The 22755-nt window shown below is 41.8% G+C and overlaps 1 protein-coding gene across 2 annotated transcripts in view; it reads left to right on the plus strand.

The window, feature by feature from the left end:
* The window catches only part of COPZ2 (COPI coat complex subunit zeta 2), a 134000-nt gene that overhangs the window by 20926 nt on the left and 90319 nt on the right, over positions 1-22755 (plus strand). For both annotated transcript variants that reach the window (XM_073608071.1, XM_073608072.1), the window contains 2 exons: positions 5216-5297; positions 14139-14230. In XM_073608071.1, coding sequence (XP_073464172.1) covers positions 5216-5297; positions 14139-14230 — 174 coding nt within the window. The remainder of the gene's footprint in view (positions 1-5215; positions 5298-14138; positions 14231-22755) is intronic.

The following is a 22755-nucleotide window of genomic DNA, read 5'->3' on the forward strand; positions in this document are numbered from 1 at the left end:
TGTGGGCTGAAAGCTGTAGGGCTTGTCTGCAGAACTCTGACATTGCGCCCACAATCCACTGATCACGGGTGCAATGCTTTGCAGGCTCCTGGGTAAAAAAAATTATAAATGCTGCTTTTTTTTTTTTGCAAAAATATTATTATTGTGATACAGGATTTATATAGCGCCAACAGTTAGTGCAGCTCTTTACATGAGGGCAGACATTACAGTTACAATACAATTTAATACAGGAGGGCCCTGCTCTTTAGAGCTTACAGTCTAAGGCTGCATTCACACTACAGTGTTTTGAATGGCGGTGCGGGTCTGCTGCGATTGTTTCGCTGCAATCGCGGGACACGTCGCCCAAAAATAGTTCAACTTTTGGGCGACATGCATCCCGCGATTGGAGCATGTTTTATCGCACGACTATCGTGATGAGAGTCAATTCCTAGCAAACTGGCAGGGCCCATTTGAGATAGTTGGAAGTTAAAACTAATAAGACCCATGAGCCAATGAGGAGAAACCCTACCAAATCTGTCATGTTAGTCTGATCAAACCCTGAAAGAGAGGAGAGGCTTTGACAGTGGTCCAGACAGTGTAGGAGCATCTGGATTAAAAAAGTAAAAATAGCAGAAACCCTTTCCCTCTCTCAAAGATGATTCTTCAGCCAATAGTTTCTTATTGAATTTTTTCAAAAAAACAAAAGGTTACATTAACCGCTTCCGGACCAGCCGCCGCAGTTTTACTACAGCAGGTTGGCTGCCCTGCGTGAAATCACGTTACTGTGCGTCATCTCGCGGGGCCCGGATAGCAGGCACGCGAGCACCGCTGCACAGCGGGGGTGCCGATGCTCGTGGCCGACGGTCCTGATGACCGCCGGCCACGAGCGATCATAACCAGGAGACACAGAACAGGGATGAGTGTGTGTAAACTGTTCTGTTCTGACAGGAGTGACAGATCGTGTGTTCCTATTAGCTAGGAACCACGATCTGTCACTTGTAGTTAGTCCCTCTCCCTTCAGTTAGAATCGCCTCCCAGGGAACACAGTTAACCCCTTCACCGCCCCCTAGTGTTAACTCCTTCACTGCCAGTGACATTTTTACAGTAATCAATGCATTTTTAATCACACTGATCACTGTATTAATGCCAATGGTTTCAAAACTGTGTCAAAATTGTCCGATGTGTCCGCCATAATGTTGCAGTCACGATGAAAATCGCTGCAATTACTAGTCAAAAAATAATAATAAAAATGCTATAAATCTATCCCCTATTTTGTAGACGCTATAACTTTTGCGCAAACCAATCAATATATGCTTATTGCAATTTTTTTTTTTTAACCAAAAATATGTAGAAGAATACATATCGGCCTAAACTGAGGAAAATTTATATATATATATATATATATATATATATATATATATATATATATATATATATATATATATATATATATATATATTTTTTTTTTTTTTTTGGGGGGGAGGGATATTTATTATAGCAAAAAGTAAAAAATAATGCGTTTTTTCAAAATTGTCGCTCTTTTTTGTTTATAGCGCAAAAAATAAAAACCGCAGAGGCAATCGAATACCACCAAAAGAAAGCTCAATTTGTGGGAAAAAAAGGTCGTCAATTTTGTTTGGGTACAACGTTGCACCGCTGCGCAATTGTCAGTTAAAGGGACGCAGTGCCGAATCGCAAAAAGTGCTCATAAGGGGGTGCACCTTATGAAGATCATGGTACTCAGTTGTAATACTCTGGTTGCAGACGTTCTATGGCCTTTGCCAGATTTCCCAGACCCTATCGCTACATTCTTCTTCTCATTCTCTAACCTTCATGGCTTTTTAAGGCCCAGGCTCTGAAGGAATATGGCTTTACTAAGGCTGCCATGTCTACCTTTATTTGTGTTCACAAACCCTCATCTTGCCACATTTATCTTCTGGTTCAATATTTTTATTACGTTTCAAGAGAGTATAACAAGCCATCGTTTTCCCACGCACGGGCGACATTGAACAGGCACATACAAAAATAGAGTACACTTAGGTCCATATATATTTGGACACAGGCACAATTTTCATACTTTTGGCTCTGTATGCCACCAGAATAAAATTAAAATGAAACAATCCAAATGAATTTGAAGTGCAGACTTTCAGCTTTAATTCAGGGGGTTGAACATAAATATCAAGTACAAATTTTAGGAACTGCAACGCTCCCCCCATTTTCAGGGGCTCAAATGTAATTGGACAAATCAATATAATCATAAATAAAATGTTCATTTTTAATATTTTGTTGAGAATCCTTTACTGGCAATGACTGCCTGAAGTCTGGAACCCATGGACATTACCAAAGACTGGGTTTCCTCCTTTCTGATGCTTTGCCAGGCTCTAACTGCAGCTGTCTTCAGTTTTTCTTTGTGGGTCTTTCTGCCTTTAGTTTTGCCTTCAGCAAATAAAATGCATGCTCAATTGGGTTGAGATCAGGTGATTAACTCGGCCATTGCAGAATATTTCAAAGTGCTGCTGCAGACTCTGATGTAAAGGGAAACGCCAGGAACTCTGGGAATGTGAATACACTAAGGTAAGGGGGGGTACTGATATAAAGGGGAACCTTTATATTAGTGCCCCCCTTACCTTATTGTATTCACTCCCCCCCTTACTTCAGGGACCCCCCCCCCCGACCCCAGACTGGCCTAGTAGCACTGTCACTGACCTCCTCTCAGGTGCACTGTGCAGGGCTCAGTCAGTCGGCTCCAGCTTGGTGGCTCTGGTTTTATCCTATAGTCTCCTCTCTACAGTCCACACACCTCTGACTCTTCCTGTGACCCCCATCCCGGCAGCGCTCCCATTCTTGACTCCTCTCCTGATACAGGAGGTGGCCAGAGGCTGCGGACATGGAACAGGAGGTGGTCAGAGGCTGCGGACATGGAACAGGAGGTGGTCGGAGGCTGCGGACATGGAACAGGGGGTGGTCATAGGTTGCAGACATGGAACAGGAGGTGATCAGAGGCTGCACAGGCATGGAACAGGAAGGAGGTGGTCAAAGGCTGTGCGGACATGGTACAGGAGGTGGTCAAAGGCTGTGCGAACATGGAACAGGAAGGAGGTGGAAAGAGGCTGTGCATACATGGAACAGGAAGGACATGGTCAGAGGCTGTGGAGTGGTCCGTGGTCCATTCTTACCCATGATGTGGCGAGGCACAAGCCGAGACTGAGTGCCTAACCTTTAAAAATGGCGCCGGCCAGCGCCATTCCATCACTGTGCATGCGCCCGCCTGGCTGGGTACGGGCTTTTCCGAATTCAGCAAGCTTCGGAGCAGCGCATGCGCAGTTGCCATGTTGGCCCCACAGCCATGTTTTTTACGTGCTGCGCTGCCCGTTACGGGCAGCCCTAAAATATGCTAAATATTTACGGGTTGCCGTAAATTATTGGGCGGTTGGCAACACTGGGTTGGGATATCTAGAATTCACTGGTGGTTGGCCACACATACATATTTATGTACTTTTTTGTTTCATCATTTGGGATTCATTTATTTGAGATACTGTTTTAGTTGTGCTGCATCATTATTTGTACCATATTGTAAAGGGGTGGAGTGAAAATGCCTAATGATGCTGCACATTTGGGAGCACGTTGATTTGCTTGTGATTTATGTACATTAGGTTTATATGTCACAGATAGTATTTTGTATTAATAGTGACTTTGCTAATTGTATTTCACTTTCCACATTTTATAAAAGTATGCTCAGGCATGAGATGGTCCTCATTTGAAGCAGACCTAAGATAACACTGATGCAGGGAGGCTGCCCATTTACCCTCCTCCATTTATATTAACAACTTTCCTACCGGGCCAATTCTGACACTAATGAATTTTATTGCACACAAACACAGTATAATACCTAATTTTAGGTCAAATATAAAAGGTGATGTTACGAGTAGTAAAAAGAAACCTAACATGTCACACTAAAATTTCGTAGGCCCGTGGAATGGCACCACACTATGGTACTTAAAAATCTCTCAAGGCTACACTTTAAACGCCTTTACAGGTTACCAGTTTGGCATTACACCAGAGGTCTGGCCCTAGAATTATTGCTTTCGCTCTGACATTTGCAAAGATACCTCACAAGTATGGTGCAATCACTGTATACATATGCGTGTGGGTCATACGTATGTGTTCGCATTTGCATATAAGCATGGGGGGGGGGGGGACAGGAGCGTTTTTTTTTTTTTTTTATTGTTTTATCTAAAACTTTTTTTTTACACTGTCCCTTTTATTTTTTTTTTATTAGCGTTATTGCTATCACAAAGGATGAACAACATCCCTTGTGACAGCATGGGCTGTGACAGATCCTCTTTATGGAGAAAGACTCTATTAGACCCCAAGTCTCTCCTCTGGCCTCCAATACAGCTGATCAGACACAGATCGTTCTGATCGACTGCTTTCCTGGCTATCAGGTAAACAAATCTAAAACCAGAAGTGGTGAAATCCTTGTTGCTTCCAGTTTTCCGGGATCACAGAGACGGAGGAACAACGTCAGTTGCTCTCTCCCTGTGTAGTGCAGCCATCACCGCTGGTCGCAGCGCTCCCAGGCTCTGCCATCGGATGGGAGAGCCCAGGAAAGGCAGGAGGGGGGGACCCCCTTCCACAGCCAGCAGAGGTGATCAAGTGGTTGTTTAGGGAATTGCTGGCTATGATACCGGGATGATGCCTGTAGCTACAGGCATCATCCCGGTATAACCACTTCAACTTAAAGAAAGTGGTTAATGTGCACCCTGGGGTGGAACAAACATGCATTATTCAGCAGCTAGAGTTTGGCTACCATCTCTGATTGGTGCTAGCTTTAAAATGGAATGGGATGGCTACTTGTGACATGGGAGCAACCAGAATTGAGAGGTTTTTCATATAGAGGCATCCGATTTTTGCTTACAACAGACATACAAACCGTAATAGGTTCCTGTAAGATAGGCAACGTTTGTGATGTTTTTTCATCCATGAAAAACTGTAGTGAAAAAATCTAAAACAATTTTTTATGATGCCTAGTGATCTGAAGTAGACAAATATGTGGTTTCTAGAAACAAGGACTGCTTAATGTACCAATTAGGCTGGAATGGAAGAAGGCCTCTGACCATTTTAGTGGCAGCTCTCACCGCCACCTCTCTTGTTCACTAATCATCTATCTCTGCATGAATTGCTTTAATTTCATAAGATTAATTATCTCTCAAAATGTCCTTTCTTTCTCCCTCAGTATTATGATAGCACATTCCCTGCTCTCATGGAACAGAAAGAATTTGAAAGAAGGATATTCCATAAGACACAAAGAACTGAAAGTAAGAGACAGCCGCTATGTGTGTGTCCTGACAGCTAGAACATAGACATTCTCTTGACCTACAAAAAAATTGTATCTGAATATTAAACAGAATTTACGTATGTAAAATGACCTTGTATAAAGTCTTTTCACAACACATTCAAAGTAGATTGAAACCTATTTCCTTACTCACATATAAGTTGCCACCATAGTGTCATTTAAAAAAAAAAGAAAAAGGGCAGCCCTGTAAGAGCCTCTACAGTCAGGTCCATAAATATTGGAACATTTACACAATTCTAATCTTTTTGGCTCTATACACCATCACAATGGATTTGAAATGAAACAAACAAGATGTGCTTTAACTGCAGACTTTCAGCTTTAGGGTATTTACATCCAAATCAGGTGAACGGTGTAGGAATTACAACAGTTTGTATATGTGCCTCCCACTTTTTAGGGACCAAAAGTAATGGGACAGATTAACAATCATCCATCAAACTTTCACTTTTTAATACTTGGTTGCAAATCCTTTGCAGTCAATTACAGCCTGAAGTCTGGAACACATAGACATCACCAGACGCTGGGTTTCATCCCTGGTGATGCTCTGCCAGGCCTCTACTGCAACTGTCTTCAGTTCCTGCTTGTCCTTGGGGCATTTTCCCTTCAGTTTTGTCTTCAGCAAGTGAAATGCATGCTCAATCGGATTCAGGTCAGGTGATTGACTTGGCCATCGCATAAAATTCCACTTCTTTCCTTTAAAAAACTCTTTGGTTGCTTTCGCAGTATGCTTCGGGTCATTGTCCATCTGCACTGTGAAGCGCCGTCCAATGAGCTCTGAATCATTTTGCTGAATATAATCAGATAATATTGCCTAAAACACTTCAGAATTCATTCTGCTGCTTTTGTCAGCAGTCACATCATCAATAAATACAAGAGAACCAATTCCATTGGTAGCCATACATGCCCATGCCATGACACTACCACCACCGTGCTTCACTAATCAGGTGGTATGCTTTGGATCATGAGCAGTTCCTTTCCTTCTCCATACTCTTCTCTTGCCATCACTCTGGTACAAGTTGATCTTGGTCTTATCTGTCCATAGGATGTTGTTCCAGAACTGTGAAGGCTTTTTTAGATGTTGTTTGGCAAACTCTAATCTGGCCTTCCTGTTTTTGATGCACACCAATGGTTTACATCTTGTGGTGAACCCTTTGTATTCACTCCGGTGAAGTCTTTTCTTGATTGTTGACTTTGACACACATACACCCACCTCCTGGAAAGTGTTCTTGATCTGGCCAAGGGTGTTTTCTTCACCAGGGAAAGAATTCTTCAGCCAACCACCACAGTTGATTTGGCCACACCTAATGTTTTTGCTATCTCTCTGATGGGTTTGTTTTGTTTTTTCAGCCTAATGGTGGCTTGCTTCACTGTTAGTGACAGCTCTTTGGATCTCATATTGAGAGTTGACAGCAACAGATTCTAAATGCAAATAGCACACTTGAAATTAACTCTGGACCTTTTAATTTTAATTAAGTCCGTGTAAATGGGATTATGAGGGAATAAACACACACCTGGCCATGGAACAGCTGAGCAGCCAATTGTCCCATTACTTTTGGTCCCTTAAAAAGTGGGAGGCACATATACAAACTTTTGTAATTCCTACAACGTTCACCTGATTTGAATGTAAATATCCTCAAATTAAGACTGAAAGTCTGCAGTTAAAGCACATCTTGTTTGTTTCATTTCAAATCCATTGTGGTGGTGTATAGAGCCAAATTAATTAGAATTGTGTCGCTGTCCCAATATTTATGGACCTGACTGTATATGTGCCTTTGGCGGCTAATGAGTTAAAAAGCTGCACTGCTTATTAGCCACTGTAGGTATTCGACTATTCAGGGTCGGGTCAAAAACCTCTCCCCAGCCATATGCAGTGGTTCCTCCATCCAACTTGTATATCTGGCCAGCAGGAGGAACCACTGTGTGTGCTGGAGGAGCAGCTATTGACATTCTCGGACGTATGAAACCTCTCCAACAGCCAGGGAGAAGTAAAGCTACAGCGTTTCAAGGCAAGTACTGTATAGATGTTCTTCTTTACAGGGCTGCTTTTCTACTTCATAAGTGACCCTGTGGTTTTATATATTAAAATTTCAATTGTCGTTTTAAACATTTTAAAATACACAGCTTTCATTAAAGAACACCTGGTGGTCTTGCTATGAAAGTTCTTGTCCAGTGTAATAGAGTTATAATTGTCTCCAGGTTGTCACTCTGTGATTTGCACCCTTGTTTGCAACTGTAAAATGCAGACACACATTGCATAGGCATGGTCAATCATTGTCATGATCAGGGAACTGGTCCAAAGTAATGATGTGCAGCCAACATTCAAGTGAACGCATGTAGACTGGACATGGCTAAAGCCGCGTACACACGAGCTGAATGTCTGACAGAAAAAGTCTGACGGAAGCTTTTCATCGTCTATTCCGATCGTGTGTATGCCTCAACGGACTTTTAAAAAAAAAAATTCTGACAGACCTAGAAATGGAACATCTTCTAAATATTTCCGACGGCACTAATTCCTGTCTGGAAAACCGCTCGTCTGTATGTTGTTCCGACGGACCAAAAACGACGCATGCTCTGAAGCATGTACGAGACGGAAGCTATTGGCTACTGGCTATTGAATTTCCTTTTTCTAGTCCCGTCGTAAGTGTTGTACGTCACCACGTTCTGGACGGTCGGACTTTGGTTTGACCGTGTGTAGGCAAGACCGCTTGAATGGAATTCCGTCAGAGTTCCGTCGGAGAAACCTTCAGAGTTTATTTTGACGGCAAAACCGGTCGTGTGTACAAGGCATTAGGGAGGCTGAAGGAAATTGGATGTAGCACTGAAATGCAAACAACGTTAAAGAATTTATTTTCTGAAAAAAAAAAATGACAGTTGTTTACCGCAGACAGTGCTCTAGCAAACCAAATTTCATCCATTTTTTCATCCAAATTTTCATTAGGTTAGATCTACTTTATAGAGTAATGCCTCGTACACGCGAGCAGACTTTTCGACGGACTATTTCCGACGGACTTTGCAGCGTAGGTCCGACGGACTTTCAAACGAACGGACTTGGACACACATGATCACACCAAAGTCCAACGGATTTGCACGTGATAACGTACAACCGGACTAAAATAAGGAAGTTGATAGCCAGTAGCCAATAGCTGCCCTAGTGTCGGTTTTAGTCCGTCGGACTAGCATACAGACGAGCGGATTTTTCGACCAAACTCGAGTCCGTCGAAAGATTTGAAACATGTTTTATTTCTAGGTCCGTCGGACTTTTAGGAAAAAAAGTCAGCTGGAGCCCACACACGATCGAATTATCCGACGGACTCCGGTCCGCTGGACCAAGTCTGCCGGAAAGTCCGCTCATGTGTACGCGGCATAATAGTTTTAGGCAGGTTTGAAGAAATGCTGTAAAGTAAGAATGCCTTCAAAAATGTATAGTTAATTTTTTTTAGTTTTTTCAATTTACAAAAGGCAAAGTAAGTGAACAGAAGAAAAGTCTAAATCAAATCAATATTTTTTTTTTTTTTAAAGTTTTATTTATCAAATTTTGCACTGACAAATATACAGCACAAAGAAACAAGGCCGACAGGCCACACACAATTTAAAACTTAAAACTTACACTTCTTAAGCAGTTGGTTCATTGTATAACCCCCGAGACCTATACCCATGGATATCATAACGAGATTACACAGACTCCCCTATACAAAAAACATAATTTGATGTTGTGATTATCACATTGGCCCAAACGTACATCCGCCATGCATTATTACAATACCCTTGCTTTGTACATTGGGGAAAAACAGAAACAATAAAAAGGGGGGGGGGGGGGACCCCTTATCACACCGATGAGAAGAACAAGCAAGCAAGTTGCCACCTCCCCGCGTCTATTACATACCGTGTTGTGGATGGCATATATTATCCCATAGATAGCCACTGCATCAGACAGCCGTGGAAGCGCTGTTCATCCAGCTGCCCCACACCTTATCAAATTTTTGTGGTATACCTCTACTTATGTAAGTAGCCTTATATAATGGGGCGGCTTTGTTGACAAGAGCCTTCCACGCTATAGTAGTCTGAGGGCAGACTTTTTCCATGAGAGCACTATAAGTTTCTTAGCAGAATAAAGTAAAATTGTGCGGGTCACTCCTTTTGGACCCAGTGCATCCAATCAAATCAATATTTGGCGTGACTACCCTTTGGCTTCAAACCAGCATCAATTCTTACACTTGTACAATTGCACAAAGTCAGGGATTTTGTAGGATTAGAGTCAGGTGCATGATTAATCAATTATACCAAATGGGTGCTAATGATCATCAGTTTCATATGTAGGTTGAAACACAGTCATTAACTACAACAGAAACAGCTGTAGGAGGCTTAAGACAGTGCTGACTAACAATCATAAACAAAATGGATTAGAACTGGACCGTAGGGGGTGAGCCGTACCGTGGGGTGTCCGTCAATGATGAGACATAACGTACAGCGATCTGAAATTAAAGTGAATCGTTGTGTCTCTGAAGCGACTGACATCGAACCAAACTATGGGGGTTGTTTACTAAAGGCAAATCCACTTTGCACTGCAAGTGCACTTGAAAGTGCAGTCGCTGTGGATCCGAGGGGGACATGCAAGGAAAATAAAAAACAGCATTTTAGCTTGCACATGATTGGATGATAAATTCAGCTTCCCCTCTATGAGCTTCCCTTCATTTCAGATTTACAGCGACTGCACTTCCAAGTGCACTTGCAGTGCAAAGTGGATTTGCCTTTCGTAAATAACCCCCTATCTGTCATGTTACAACCAAAAACGTAAATGTATTTTATTGGGATTTTGTGTGATAGGCCAACATAGAGTGGCACATAATTGTTAAGTGGAATGAAAATTATAAATGGTTTTCAAATTTTTTTTACAAATATGTGAAAAATTTGTGGTGCATTTGTATTCAGCCCCCTGAGTCAATACTTTGTAGAACCACCTTTCACTGCAATTACAGCTGCAAGTCTTTTTGGGGATGTCTCTACCAGCTTTGCACATCTAGAGAGTGACATTTTTGCACATTCTTCTTTGCAAACTAGCTCAAGCTCTGTCAGATTGGATGGAGAGCGTCTGTGAACAGCAATTTTCAAGTCTTGTCACAGATTCTCAATTGGATTTAGGTCTGGACTTTGACTGGGCCATTCTAACACATAAATATGCTTTGATCTAAACCATTCCATTGTAGCTCTGGCTGTATGTTTAGGGTCATTGTCCGGCTGGAAGGTGAACCTCCGCCCCAGTCTCAAGTCTTTTGCAGACTCTAATGCCGCGTACACACGACCAGACTTTCCGTCAGAATAGACTCCGACGGTCTTTCCGACGGAGTTCCGAGTTCTGCTGAAACTGACTTGCCTACACACGATCACACCAAAGTCCGATAGTTTAGAACGCAATGACGTACTACGGGACTAGAAAAAGGAAGTTCAATAGCCAGTAGCCAATAGCTGCCCTTGCGTCGTTTTTGGTCCGTTGGAATAGCATACAGACGAGTGGTTTTCCCGATAGGAACTGATTCCGTCAGAAAGATTTGAAACATGTTCTATTCCTAGGTCAGAGTTTTAGAAAGAAAAAGTCCAATGAAGCCCACACGCGCTCGGAATGTCCGACGGAATGATTCCGTCTGACCTTTTCTGCCGGAAAGTCTGGTCGTGTGTACGCGGCATAACAGGTTTTCTTCTAAGATTGCCCTGTATTTGGCTCCATCTATCTTCCCATCAACTCTGACCAGCTTCCCTGTCCCTGCTGAAGAAAAGTATCCCCACAACATGATGCTGCCACCACCATGTTTCATGGTGGGGATGGTGTGTTCAGGGTGATGTGCACTGTTAGTTTTCCACCACACATAGCATTTTGCTTTTTGGCCAAAAAGTAAAATTTTGGTCTCATCTGACTAGAGCACCTTCTTCCACATGTTTGCTGTGTCCCCACATGGCTTCTCGCAAACTGCAAATGGGACTTCTTATGGCTTTCTTTCAACAATGGCTTTCTTCTTGCCACTCTTCCATAAAGACCAGATTTGGAGTGTGCGACTAATAGTTGTCCTGTGGACAGATTCTCCCACCTGAGCTGTGAATCTCTGCAGCTCCTCCAGAGGTACCATGGGCCTCTTGGCTGCTTCTCTGATTAATGCTCTCCTTGTCAGTTTAGGTGGACGGCCATGTCTTGGTAGGTTTGCAGTTGTACCATACTCTTTCCATTTTCAGATTATGGATTGAACAGTGCTCCATGAGATGTTCAAAGCTTGGGATTTTTTTTTATAATTTAACCTTGCTTTAAACTTCTCCACAACTTTATCCCTGACCTATTTGGTGTGTTCCTTGGCCTTCATGATGCTGTTTGTTCACTAAGGTTCTCTAACAAACCCCTGAGAGTTTCACAGAACAGCTGTATTTATACTGAGATTAAATTACACACAGGTGGACTCTATTTACTAATTAGGTGACTTCTGAAGGCAATTGGTTCCACAAGATTTTAGTTAGGGGTATCAGAGTAAATGGGGCTGAATACAAATGCACGCCACACTTTTCAGATATTTATTTGTGAACAATTTGAAAACCTTTTATCATTTTCCTTCTACTTCACAATAATGTCCCACTTTGTGTTGGTGTATCACATAAAATCCCAATAAACTACATTTACATTTTTGGTTGCAACATGACAAAATGTGGAAAATTTCAAGGGGTGTGAATACTTTTTCAAGCCACTGAATGCGGTGCAGGACACTATTGAAATCACTAGCAATAACTGTGTGGTGTGATTTGAGCCATTTATTTGTGTGGCTCAAATTGCACAAAATCAACACAAAAAAAAAGATGCAGGACCCTTTTTTTCCTGTCCTGGAATTGGACGGCATGGATGTGCACACCTATGCGATCTGATTCTGTCAATCGCACTGCGTTTTGCTAACCGTTTTGGGGTGTCGTTAACTTAAAGTGTTTGTTACCCCAACATTTCATATTCCTGATGTGTGCCTACTGTACCAGGTTTATGAGAAAGTATCCTGTTCTCTTTATATTACTATTGTGTGAAATCTCTGGTTTTCCTGTCAGTCCCCTTGCTTTCTTATTAAAAACTGACCACACTAAGCAGGAACAGACACTGTGGTCAGTTCTCTAGCTGTGCTGGGAACTCAGCCTGCTCTCCTCCAATGATCAGAATTGTCCTGACACGCCCCCCTCCAATCCCCTGCACAGCTATTCACTGGGAAGCTCAGTGTGCTGCTGCTGCTTCTCCTCCCCCAGCTCTCATGCAGCTGAGAACAGAGGGTACGTGATCCCTTATAAAAAAGTATTTATAATGTTTTTTGTTTATATATATATATATACAAAAATGTTTTGCCTTTCATTTCTATTTTAAACAGAATGGGTTATTTTACAAGGTGATCATTTACAATCACTTTAACATTGACACTCCTGCGGATTGTATGAACGCCGTGCAATTTCTGTTTCAATCGTTTATTTATTGGGTTTTAACAAGTGGTTAACAGGCAAAAGTTCTGTCCAGGGGCAAGCATTGAGGTCATACCAGAAGTTAGCTCACAAGGAAGGCAAAAATAAATTATAGATAAATATATATAAAAAAAAAAGGAGAGGGAAAAAAAACCATTGTGAGCTAACACAACAACAGTAAATAGAAGTGTTCATGCAACCATAAGGTCTAAGGGGTCCCGGAGAAGTTCCTCACAACAGGAAGGGAGGCCAGAAGAGTAGGAGGCTGAGGGATGGGGAGGAGGTAAGGGCTTGGGAGCATCAGGACCGTTCGTCACAGGCGGGCCAAGATGGCTGGGGGGAGGGTAGGAAAGGCATATGAAAGCCATTGCTCCCATATTTTGAGAAACTTGGCATGAGAGCCATTGCGGATGCTCGACATCTGTTCGGAACGCCGTGCAATTTCAATGGGGTGTGGGAAATGCACAGGATATCGCTGCGTTTCCCACATCACATATATGTGATCCGAGCCTATAGAGGAATATGTTGTGTTAATTGTTATGTCTGAGGTATACAACCAATTTAATGCCGTAAATAGGTTCTCAGATTTTAAAAAATAATCTCATATTTATATCATTTTTTATATATTTTTTAGCCAATAAAAATAAATGTTTTTAAACAGTGTACCAAATAAAAGGCTTGTATGTTAATTAAATAGTAAAAATGACTTGCGTATACAGATTGCTTTTAGCTCACATTCACATCAGGCCATTTTGAAATGCGATTTGACATGTCAAATCGCCGGCTACGGTACCGTCCGAATCAGTGCAACGCCGACTTTGCAGCGCCGCGCCGATTCCCAAAAGAGGTTCTTGCACTACTTTTGGCGACTTCGGGGGCGATTTCAATAGACATCTGTGCAGGAACCCACACAGATGTCTCTAAAATCGTTTCCAAAGTTGGATTGATATGCGCGTTTGAATCGTTCAGCTGAACTCACACGATTTCAAACCCGCATCAGTGTGAACCTAGGCTTAGAGTTATTGTTAAATTAACCAACATATGCTTACGCTGTTAAATTTAACCTGGACATGAAAGAAACCAGGATTATGTAATTTCTACTTTAAGCTGCATTATCAATTGCTATAGTCGAAAGGGCAGGCGCAGACAAATAATCTGCATATTACCTCCTTTTGAGCAGTAAAACCAGCTGACACACTGTTTATTTTAACACTATGCTAAGTGTTTGAAAAGCAGGAGGGCCATTCCTCACCTCTTAGCTCCCTCCCCTATTTTTAACATTGATTTTCTATATGACTGCGATATATATAAAAACACAGTTTCTTTCTGTATTCCCCAGGTGAAGTGATACTTGTAAATGGAGTTACAGTACTGTGCCAGCATTTATCAGATATCATCTGCTATATTATTGGTGGACCTGATGAGAATGAAGTAAGTTACACTGATGGCTTTTGTAGCTGGAAATTGATATAAGAAAGATTGGTATTTAACTAAATTGTATAGTGTCTGTGACATTGTGTTCCTAGAGCTAAAATATAATTCATGCATTTTTACAGAAGGATATTGTCCTTATTCATCAAACCCAAATTTAAAAAATACTTACATCAACCTGATCAAAGTGGTTCTAAAGCCTATATTTTTTTTTACCTTAATGCATTCCTTGCATTAAAGCAGTTGTAAATCCTGGACAAAAAAAAAAATCCTGTAAGACAAAGGCATAATGAGCTAGTATGCATGAAATACTTACCCTAGAACGAAACCCTCTAGCGGCGCCCAAACAGTGCTGAGACGGCTGACATCTTCCCCGGTGTTTCTTCTGGGTTTGCAGGCTTCGGCGCTGTGAGTGACATGCGTCAATTACATAATCGGCCGCGTATACAGTAAATATCTCCTAAACAGTGCAAGTTTAGGAGATATTAACAGTACCTATAGGTAAGCCTTATTATAGGCTTGCCTATAGGTACAAACAATTCACAGAGGTTTACTTCCTCTTTAAGGTAAAAAATGTTTAGGCATCGGTTTTGGGTTCTCACCCCCCCCACCCCCTTATACTTACCTGAGACCTCATTCAGTCCAGTGTTGTACATGTCTGCAGCTCTTCTCTCCCCTCACTTCCGTGTCTCGCTGGCTTTGCTGGGGCACTGGGAGTTATTGTCTCCCACTGCTGTGAATCAAAGCCAGTGATGAGGGCGCAGGGCCGAGTCTTGGTGTCTGTGTCAATGGACGCAACAGCGGGTCTCAAGAGCAAGCACCCACCAGTGCCCCCATAGGGAGTGGCTTCCCACGGGGGCACTGGACAGAGGGAAGGAGCCAGGAGCACCGGTAGGGGACCCGAGAAGAGGAGTTACAGGGCTGCTCTGTGCAATTCCAGGTAAGTATAGATATGTTTGGTTTTTTTTGATACATTTTTTATTTTATAATCCCTTTAATGTGTATGCAAAGCTTACATTTTTGGGGGGTTTGGGATAGATCGTAGAAGGTTTAGGACCCTTGCCTAGTTTTTATTGGTTAAATACAGGAGGCAAATTCTCTACATTTTGGTTAATGGATGCTTTCCGAAACAAATACAAATGAAAAAAAATAATAATAATAATTTGAAGTACACTATTTCCAAGTATAATATTGATATGGGGCATTTCAAAAAAGAATATTGGGTAGCACTTCCAATAGATATGAAAATACATTTAATTTATATATATATATATATATATATATATATATATATATATATATATATATACTGTGTATACAGTATCTCACAAAAGTGAGTACACCCTTCACATTTTTGTAAATATTTTATTATATCTTTTCATGTGACAACGCTGAAGAAATGACACTTTGCTACAATGTAAAGTAGTGAGTGTACAGCTTGTATAACAGTGTAAATTTGCTGTCCCCTAAAAAAACTCAAAATACAGCCATTAATGTCTAAACCGCTGGCAACAAAAGTGAGTACACCCCTAAGTGAAAATTTCCAAATTGGGCCCAATTAGCCATTTTCCCTCCCCGGTGTCATGTGACTTGTTAGTGTTACAAGGTGTGAATGGAGAGCAGCTGTGTTAAATTTGGTGTTATTGCTCTCACTCTGTCATACTGGTCACTGGAATTTCAACATGGCTTCTCATGACAAAGAACTCTCTGAGGATCTGAAGAAAAGAATTGTTGCTCTATATAAAGATGGCCTAGGCTATAAAAAGATTGCCAAGACCCTGAAACTGAGCTGCAGCACGGTGGCCAAGACCATACAGCGGTTTAACAAGACAGGTTCCACTCAGAACAGGCCTCGCCATGGTCGACGAAAGAAGTTGAGTGCACGTGCTCAGCGTCATATCCAGAGGTTGTCTTTGGGAAATTGACGTATGAGTGCTGCCAGCATTGCTGCAGAGATTGAAGGGGTGGGGGGTCAGCCTGTCAGTGCTCAGACCATACGCCACACACTGCATCAAATTGATCTGCATGGCTGTTGTGCCGGAAAGAAGCCTCTTCTAAAGATGCACAAGAAAGCCCGCAAACAGTTTGCTGAAGACAAGCAGACTAAGGACATGGTTCAAATGGTGTCAAGCGTGTGTGGCGGCAACCAGGTGAGGAGTACAAAGACAAGTGTGTCTTGCCTACAGTCAAGCATGGTCTGGGGCTGCATGAGTGCTGCCGCCACTGGGGAGCTACAGTTCATTGAGAGAACCATGAATGCCAACATGTACTGTGACATGCTGAAGCAGAGCATGATCCTCTCCCTTCGGAGACTGGGCTGCAGGGCAATGTTCCAGCATGATAACGACCACAAACACACCTACAAGATGTCCACTGTCTTGCTAAAGAAGCTGAGGGTAAAGTTGATGGACATGTCTCCAGACCTAAACCCTATTGAGCATCTGTGGGACATCCTCAAATGGAAGGTGGAGAAGCGCAAGGTCTCTAACATCCACCAGCTCCATGATGTCGTCATGGAGGAGTGGAAGAGGACTCCAGTGGTAACCTGTGAAGCTCTGGTGAACTCTATGCCCAAGAGGGTTAAGGCAGTGCTGGAAAATAATGGTGGGCACACAAAATATTGACACTTTGGGCCCAATTTGGACATTTTCACTTAGGGGTGTACTCACTTTTGTTGCCAGTGGTTTAGACATTAATGGCTGTGTGTTGAGTTATTTTGAGGGGACAGCAAATTTACACTGTTATACAAGCTGTACACTCACTACTTTACATTGGAGCAAAGTGTCATTTCTTCAGTGTTGTCACATGAAAAGATATAATATTTACAAAAATGTGAGGGGTGTACTCACTATTGTGAGATACTGTATGTATGCATGTATGCATGTATATATACTCAGGGGTTCTCATCCATGCAGGGTTAGGGGTTCTGCGAAAGAACCTCCAAACCCCGATTACAGGGACTGTGATCCTGAAGAGGTTACATAGTTACATAGTTAATCAGGTGGAAAAAAAAGACACAAGTCCATCTAGTTCAACCATAAAAATAAATAAAAAAATAATATCATACAATCTCATATACCATATCCTATACCCACAGTTGATCCAGAGGAAGGTGAAAACCCCCCAGAAATGCAGGATCCAATTTGCTACAGCAAGGGAAAAAATTATTTCCTGATCCCCGAGAGGCAATCGGATTTTCCCTGGATCAACTTTACCTATAAATGTTAGTACCAAGTTATATTATGTACATTTAGGAAAGAATCCAGGCCTTTCTTAAAGCAATCTACTGAGCTGGGCAGAACTACCTCTGGAGGCAGTCTAGTTCACATTTTCACAGCTCTTTCTGTGAAGAAACCTTTCCGTATTTGGAGATGAAATCTCTTTTCCTCTAGGCATAAAGAGTGCCCCCTTGTCATCTGTGTTGACCGTAAAGTGAATATCTCTACACCAAGTTCACTATATGGACTCTTATATATTTGTACATGTTGATCATATCCCTCCTTAATCTCCTCTTCTCAAGAGAGAATAAATCCAGTTTCTCTAATGTTTCCTCATAGCTGAGTTTCCTCCATGCCTCTTATCAGTTTGGTTGCCCTTCTCTGCACTTTCTCCAGTTCCCCTACATCCTTTTTGAGAATTGGTTCCCAGTTAACCAGGTTAACCAGTCCATAAAAGAAAGAGGAATCAGTCGTCACCTGGTTGTGAGAGAGAGAGCTGGACTTACCTGAATGAGCAGAATGAACTAACCTTGGGATTGACCACAGTTGCTGACTGTGAAAGCTTCATCTTTGGGACCCCTGGAGCAGATGGGAAACCCCAAAAGCCCAGTGTGGGACCGGAATGGTGCTGGTGTACTATTATCTTGTTCTTGTTCTGTGCCACTGAGCCAAAGTATAGCTATGGACTGTTTTGTCTGTTCTTCTGCTGAAGTAAACTTTTTTTGTTTTTGGACTGTTTGCATTTTTAAATAAAGACATCCACTTTTTACAAGCGGCTGGTGGTGATCCGGGGCTACAATTTAACAATATTTAGTATATATATTCTGTGTTCAAAAATTCATTTTATTTTGCATAACTAAAATAACAACACACGTTTAAGAACATTAAACAAAAAAACATGAGAAAACATGGTCCTTCATTTTGTCCAAGAGAATTTGAAAAAAACTGGCAATTTACATTATTATAGCCTTAGCCAAAAGTTCAGACCATGACCAGGATACGGACCCAAACAGACACTGAACTAGTAATGGTGGTGATCAGCAACTTATAGTGTGACTGTGATAGTGTGACGGGCAATCAGGGACTAACTGACAATGGCTGGGAGGGATACTAACTGACTCTAACTGACACTAATAGGTCAGTGAGAATACTGTACACTGTCACTGTACTAATGGCATTGGCTGGATGAAAGGGGTGATCAGGAGGGCAATCAAAGGGTTAACTGTGTGCCTAACAAGTGTATGTGTGCTGATTTTACTCACAGATTGGCTGGCTGGCATTTCTTCCTGAATTCAGTTTTAAATAGTAAGTGAAATCAGGGAGAAAAAAAAAACTGCCGGATCTGGGTAGTGTTTACTAACACAGACAGATCTGTGCTGTGATTGGCCCCAGCCTTCAGCAGGTTCACAGCCAAAATCATGGGCTGCGAGCCTGCTGACAAACTTGTGCTGTGTCCAACACAGCACAAGAAGCAAAGGGTGCACGTGCACCAGGAAGCTCCCCTGCGATGTACAGGTACATCACGGGGGAACAACAAAGCCTTCGGCCAACAGTAATAGTTAAACGGATGATCAGCAAGTGGCAAAATTCAACAGGAGAGGGATTAGACTAAGAATACCTAGCTGTTTGGAGACTTTGAAAATTATAATAATAGAAGAGAGCAGATGGTTTTAACATTCACAGGGATATATACAGTCGTGGCCAAAAGTTCTCCTATACATCTCCAGTCCACTGATGTGAGCAGGTACTATCCTGCATAAGAGTTTTTTAACTTTCTTTGTAGTAAAAGAAGTCAACTACATCTGGTAAGCAGATTCAATATTCAGCACGCGTTGGGTGTCGCATTTATTATCTTCGGTGAAGGATTTCACTCTGCCTCTGTAGAAGACTGTCTACACAGAAGAATTTCTTGTTTAATATAGCTCTGTGTTCTTTTTTTTTGTTGTTGGGACCTTACAATAACCTTTGTCACAAGTCACTTTGATTGAATTCAAACTTTGTCTTTTGTGTTTGCAATTGTTGGTTTATTTCACTATTATTGGTTGTACATGCATTATCATTGTATGTTGATATTTTGTGGTTATGATTACAGTCACTATTTTAGTGCCCTCTATACACCATTTAAACACTTTTTGATTACTATCAATTAAGGGGAGCAGCTTATCTTAATTTTTTGCTTATTATATATATTATTTTTTTGGTGCGAAGTATACACACACATTTCCTAACCATGATTACCTGCAAGGAGACACGTGCAGTCATCATTGCTTTGCACAAAAAGGGGTTCACGGGCAAGGATACTTCTGCTACTAAATCAACCATTTATCGGATCATCAAGAAGTTCAAGACGAAAGGTTCAATTGTTGTAAACAAGTTTTCAGGGCGCCCAAGAAAGTCCAGTAAGCGCCAGGACCGTCTCCTACAGTTGATTCAGCTGCGGGATCGGGGCGCCACCAGTGCAGTGCTTGCTCTGGAAGTGCAGCAGGCAGGTGTGAGTGCATCTGCACGCACAGTGAGGAGAAGACTTTTGGAGGATGACCTGGTGTCAAAAAGGGCAGCAAAGAAGCCACTTCTCTCCAGGAAAAACATCAGGGAAAGACTGATATTCTGCAAAAGGTAATCAAATGAATGATAGAGCCATCAACTCCAAAATTCCTTGCGAATGCTTTATCGGTTACATGACAGTGAGTAAAAACTGGGGCTAACGTGTTTCTGCAGGAAACCTTTATCACAGCACAAAAGGTACAAGGATTGGACTGCTGAGGACTGGGGTAAAGTCATTTTCTCTGATGAATCCTCTTTCCGATTGTTTAGGCATCCAGAAAAAACCTTGTCCGGAGAAGAAAAGGTGAGCGCTAGCATCAGTCCTGTGTCATGCCAACAATAAAGCATCCGGAGACCATTCATGTGTGGGGTTGCTGCTCAGTCAAGGGAGTGGGCTCACTCACAATTTTGCCTAAGAACACAGCCATGAATAAAGACTGGTACAAAAACATTCTCCGAGAGCAACTTCTCCAAACCATCCAAGAACAGTTTGGTGACAAACAATGCCTTTTCCAGCATGATGGAGCACCTTACCATAATGCAAAAGTCATACCTAAGTGGCTTGGGGATCAAAAAATCGAAATTTTGGGTCCATAGCCAGGAAACTCCCCAGACCTTAATCCCATTGAGAACTTGTGGTCAATCCTTAGGAGGCGGGTGAGCAAAAAAACCCCCACAAATTCTGACAAACTCCAAGCATTGATTATACAAGAATGGGCTACCATCAGTCAGGATGTGGCCTATAAGTTGATTGACAGAATGCCAGGGTGAATTGCAAAGGTCTTGAAAAAGACGAGTCAACACTGTAAACATTGATTCTTTGCATAAACCTCAGGTAATTGTCAATAAAAGCCTTTGACACTTAAGAAATGCTTGTAATTATACTTCAGTATACCATAGCAATGTGACAAAAAGATCTAAAAACACTGAAGCAGCAGACTTTGTGAAAATTAATATTTGTGTCATTCTCAAAACTTTTGGCCACGACTGTATATATCCCTGTAAAAGGTAAAACCATCTGTGGTCCTCTATTATTATAATTTTCAAAGTCTCCAAACAGCTAGGTATTCTTAGTCTAATCCCTCTCCTGTTGAATTTTGCCACTTGCCGATCATCAGTTTAACTATTACTGCTGGCCGAAGGCTTTGTTGCTCCCCCTCATGATGTACCTGTACGTGGCAGGGGAGCTTCCTGGCACACGTGCACCCTTTGCTTCTTGTGCTGTGGTTGGACACAGCACAAGTTTGTCAGCAGGCTTGCAGCCCATGATTTTGGCTGTGAACCTTTTTTTTTTTAAATGTTTGGTCTTTTTTCATTTATATAATGAAAAATAAAAAACCCAATGCTAATCAAATACCACCAAAGGAAAGTTCTATTTGTGTGAAAATAAAATTACATTAATTTAATTTTGGTATAGTGTTGCATTTAATTGCCAGTTAAAGTACCACAGTGCTGAATAGCAAAAAAATATCTGGTAATGATCCTTCTGGAGGCCAAATGGTTAAGAGAGCAGTACCCAGATAAATGTAAACTCCAAAAAATGGTAAACCGGAATGGACATTAGCCTTAGTCGAATATCAGCAGGTATGTTTCATGCAGATTCAATTTTAATATCACCACTGAACATCAGCAAGAAGTAAGTAAAATTAATAAGTCTAAAGCCCAATCTCGGTCTCAGTCCAAAACCTTTGTCTGTGAGATTTAAGAGAGTAAAACCATTAGGTAAATATAAATTTCAAAGAGCTGAGGGACTGGACATTGTCCTTAGTATATAAGAATATGCAGAAATTGCAAAAAGGCAAGGCAATTCCAAAAACACTTTGTCCAAATATCTGTAGATAAATTAAAAATCACCATGGACAACAGCATTAATAAGTTTGTTTTAAAAATGTCTTCTTTAATCTGGCTGTGGCTGTTTCTCAGTATTGGATAAATTGTCCCCGTATGGCATCAAGATTAGATTACTTAGCAGATCCATTAACAGGTTGAATATAAGTGTAAAGTTGGATAGCATCAGTAAGTCCATATCAACAAAGCTTTAAGCCCTTATCATATTTTTTACACAATTTGCTATTAAACACACACTTCAGATGTGAGGATCAGGTCACCTTGTAGACCAACTGAAGTCAGACATTGCTGTCGAACAACTGCTATTCCATTGTGGCAAAAAGGCAATTGTATTAAAGTGATGCTAAACACACACTGTTAAAGTTATGCCACGTACACATGGTCGGACTTTTCAGCTACAAAAGTCCGACAGCCCGTCCGACAGACTTTCGACGGACTTTTGACGGACTTTTGGCGGACTTTCAACAGACTTTCTAACGACCGGACTTGCCTACACACGATCACACCAAAGTCCGACGGATTCGTACGTGATGACGTACACCGGACTAAAATAAGGAAGTTGATAGCCAGTAGCCAATAGCTGCCCTAGCGTGGGTTTTTGTCCGTCGGACTAGCATACAGACGAGCGGATTTCTGGGTCCGGCGGAGTTACGACGTAAAGATTTGAAGCATGTTCCAAATCTAAAGTCCGTCAGATTTGCGTCTGGAAAAGTCCGCTGAAGGTCCGGTCAAGCCCATACACGATCGGATTGTCCGCCGGATTTGGTCCGTCGGCGTCCGTCGGACAAGTCCGACCGCGTGTACGCGGCATTACCGTATCTCTTCTCTATCTGTATATGGATGATGGCACTGTAATAAGTTGGTAGCAACTAACATGTAACATGCTGGTCACATGTTCAAAATCAAAAAAAGTCT

The sequence above is a fragment of the Aquarana catesbeiana genome, linkage group LG12 (assembly GCF_042186555.1).
Source record: "Aquarana catesbeiana isolate 2022-GZ linkage group LG12, ASM4218655v1, whole genome shotgun sequence".
Taxonomy (NCBI): Eukaryota; Metazoa; Chordata; class Amphibia; order Anura; family Ranidae; genus Aquarana; species Aquarana catesbeiana.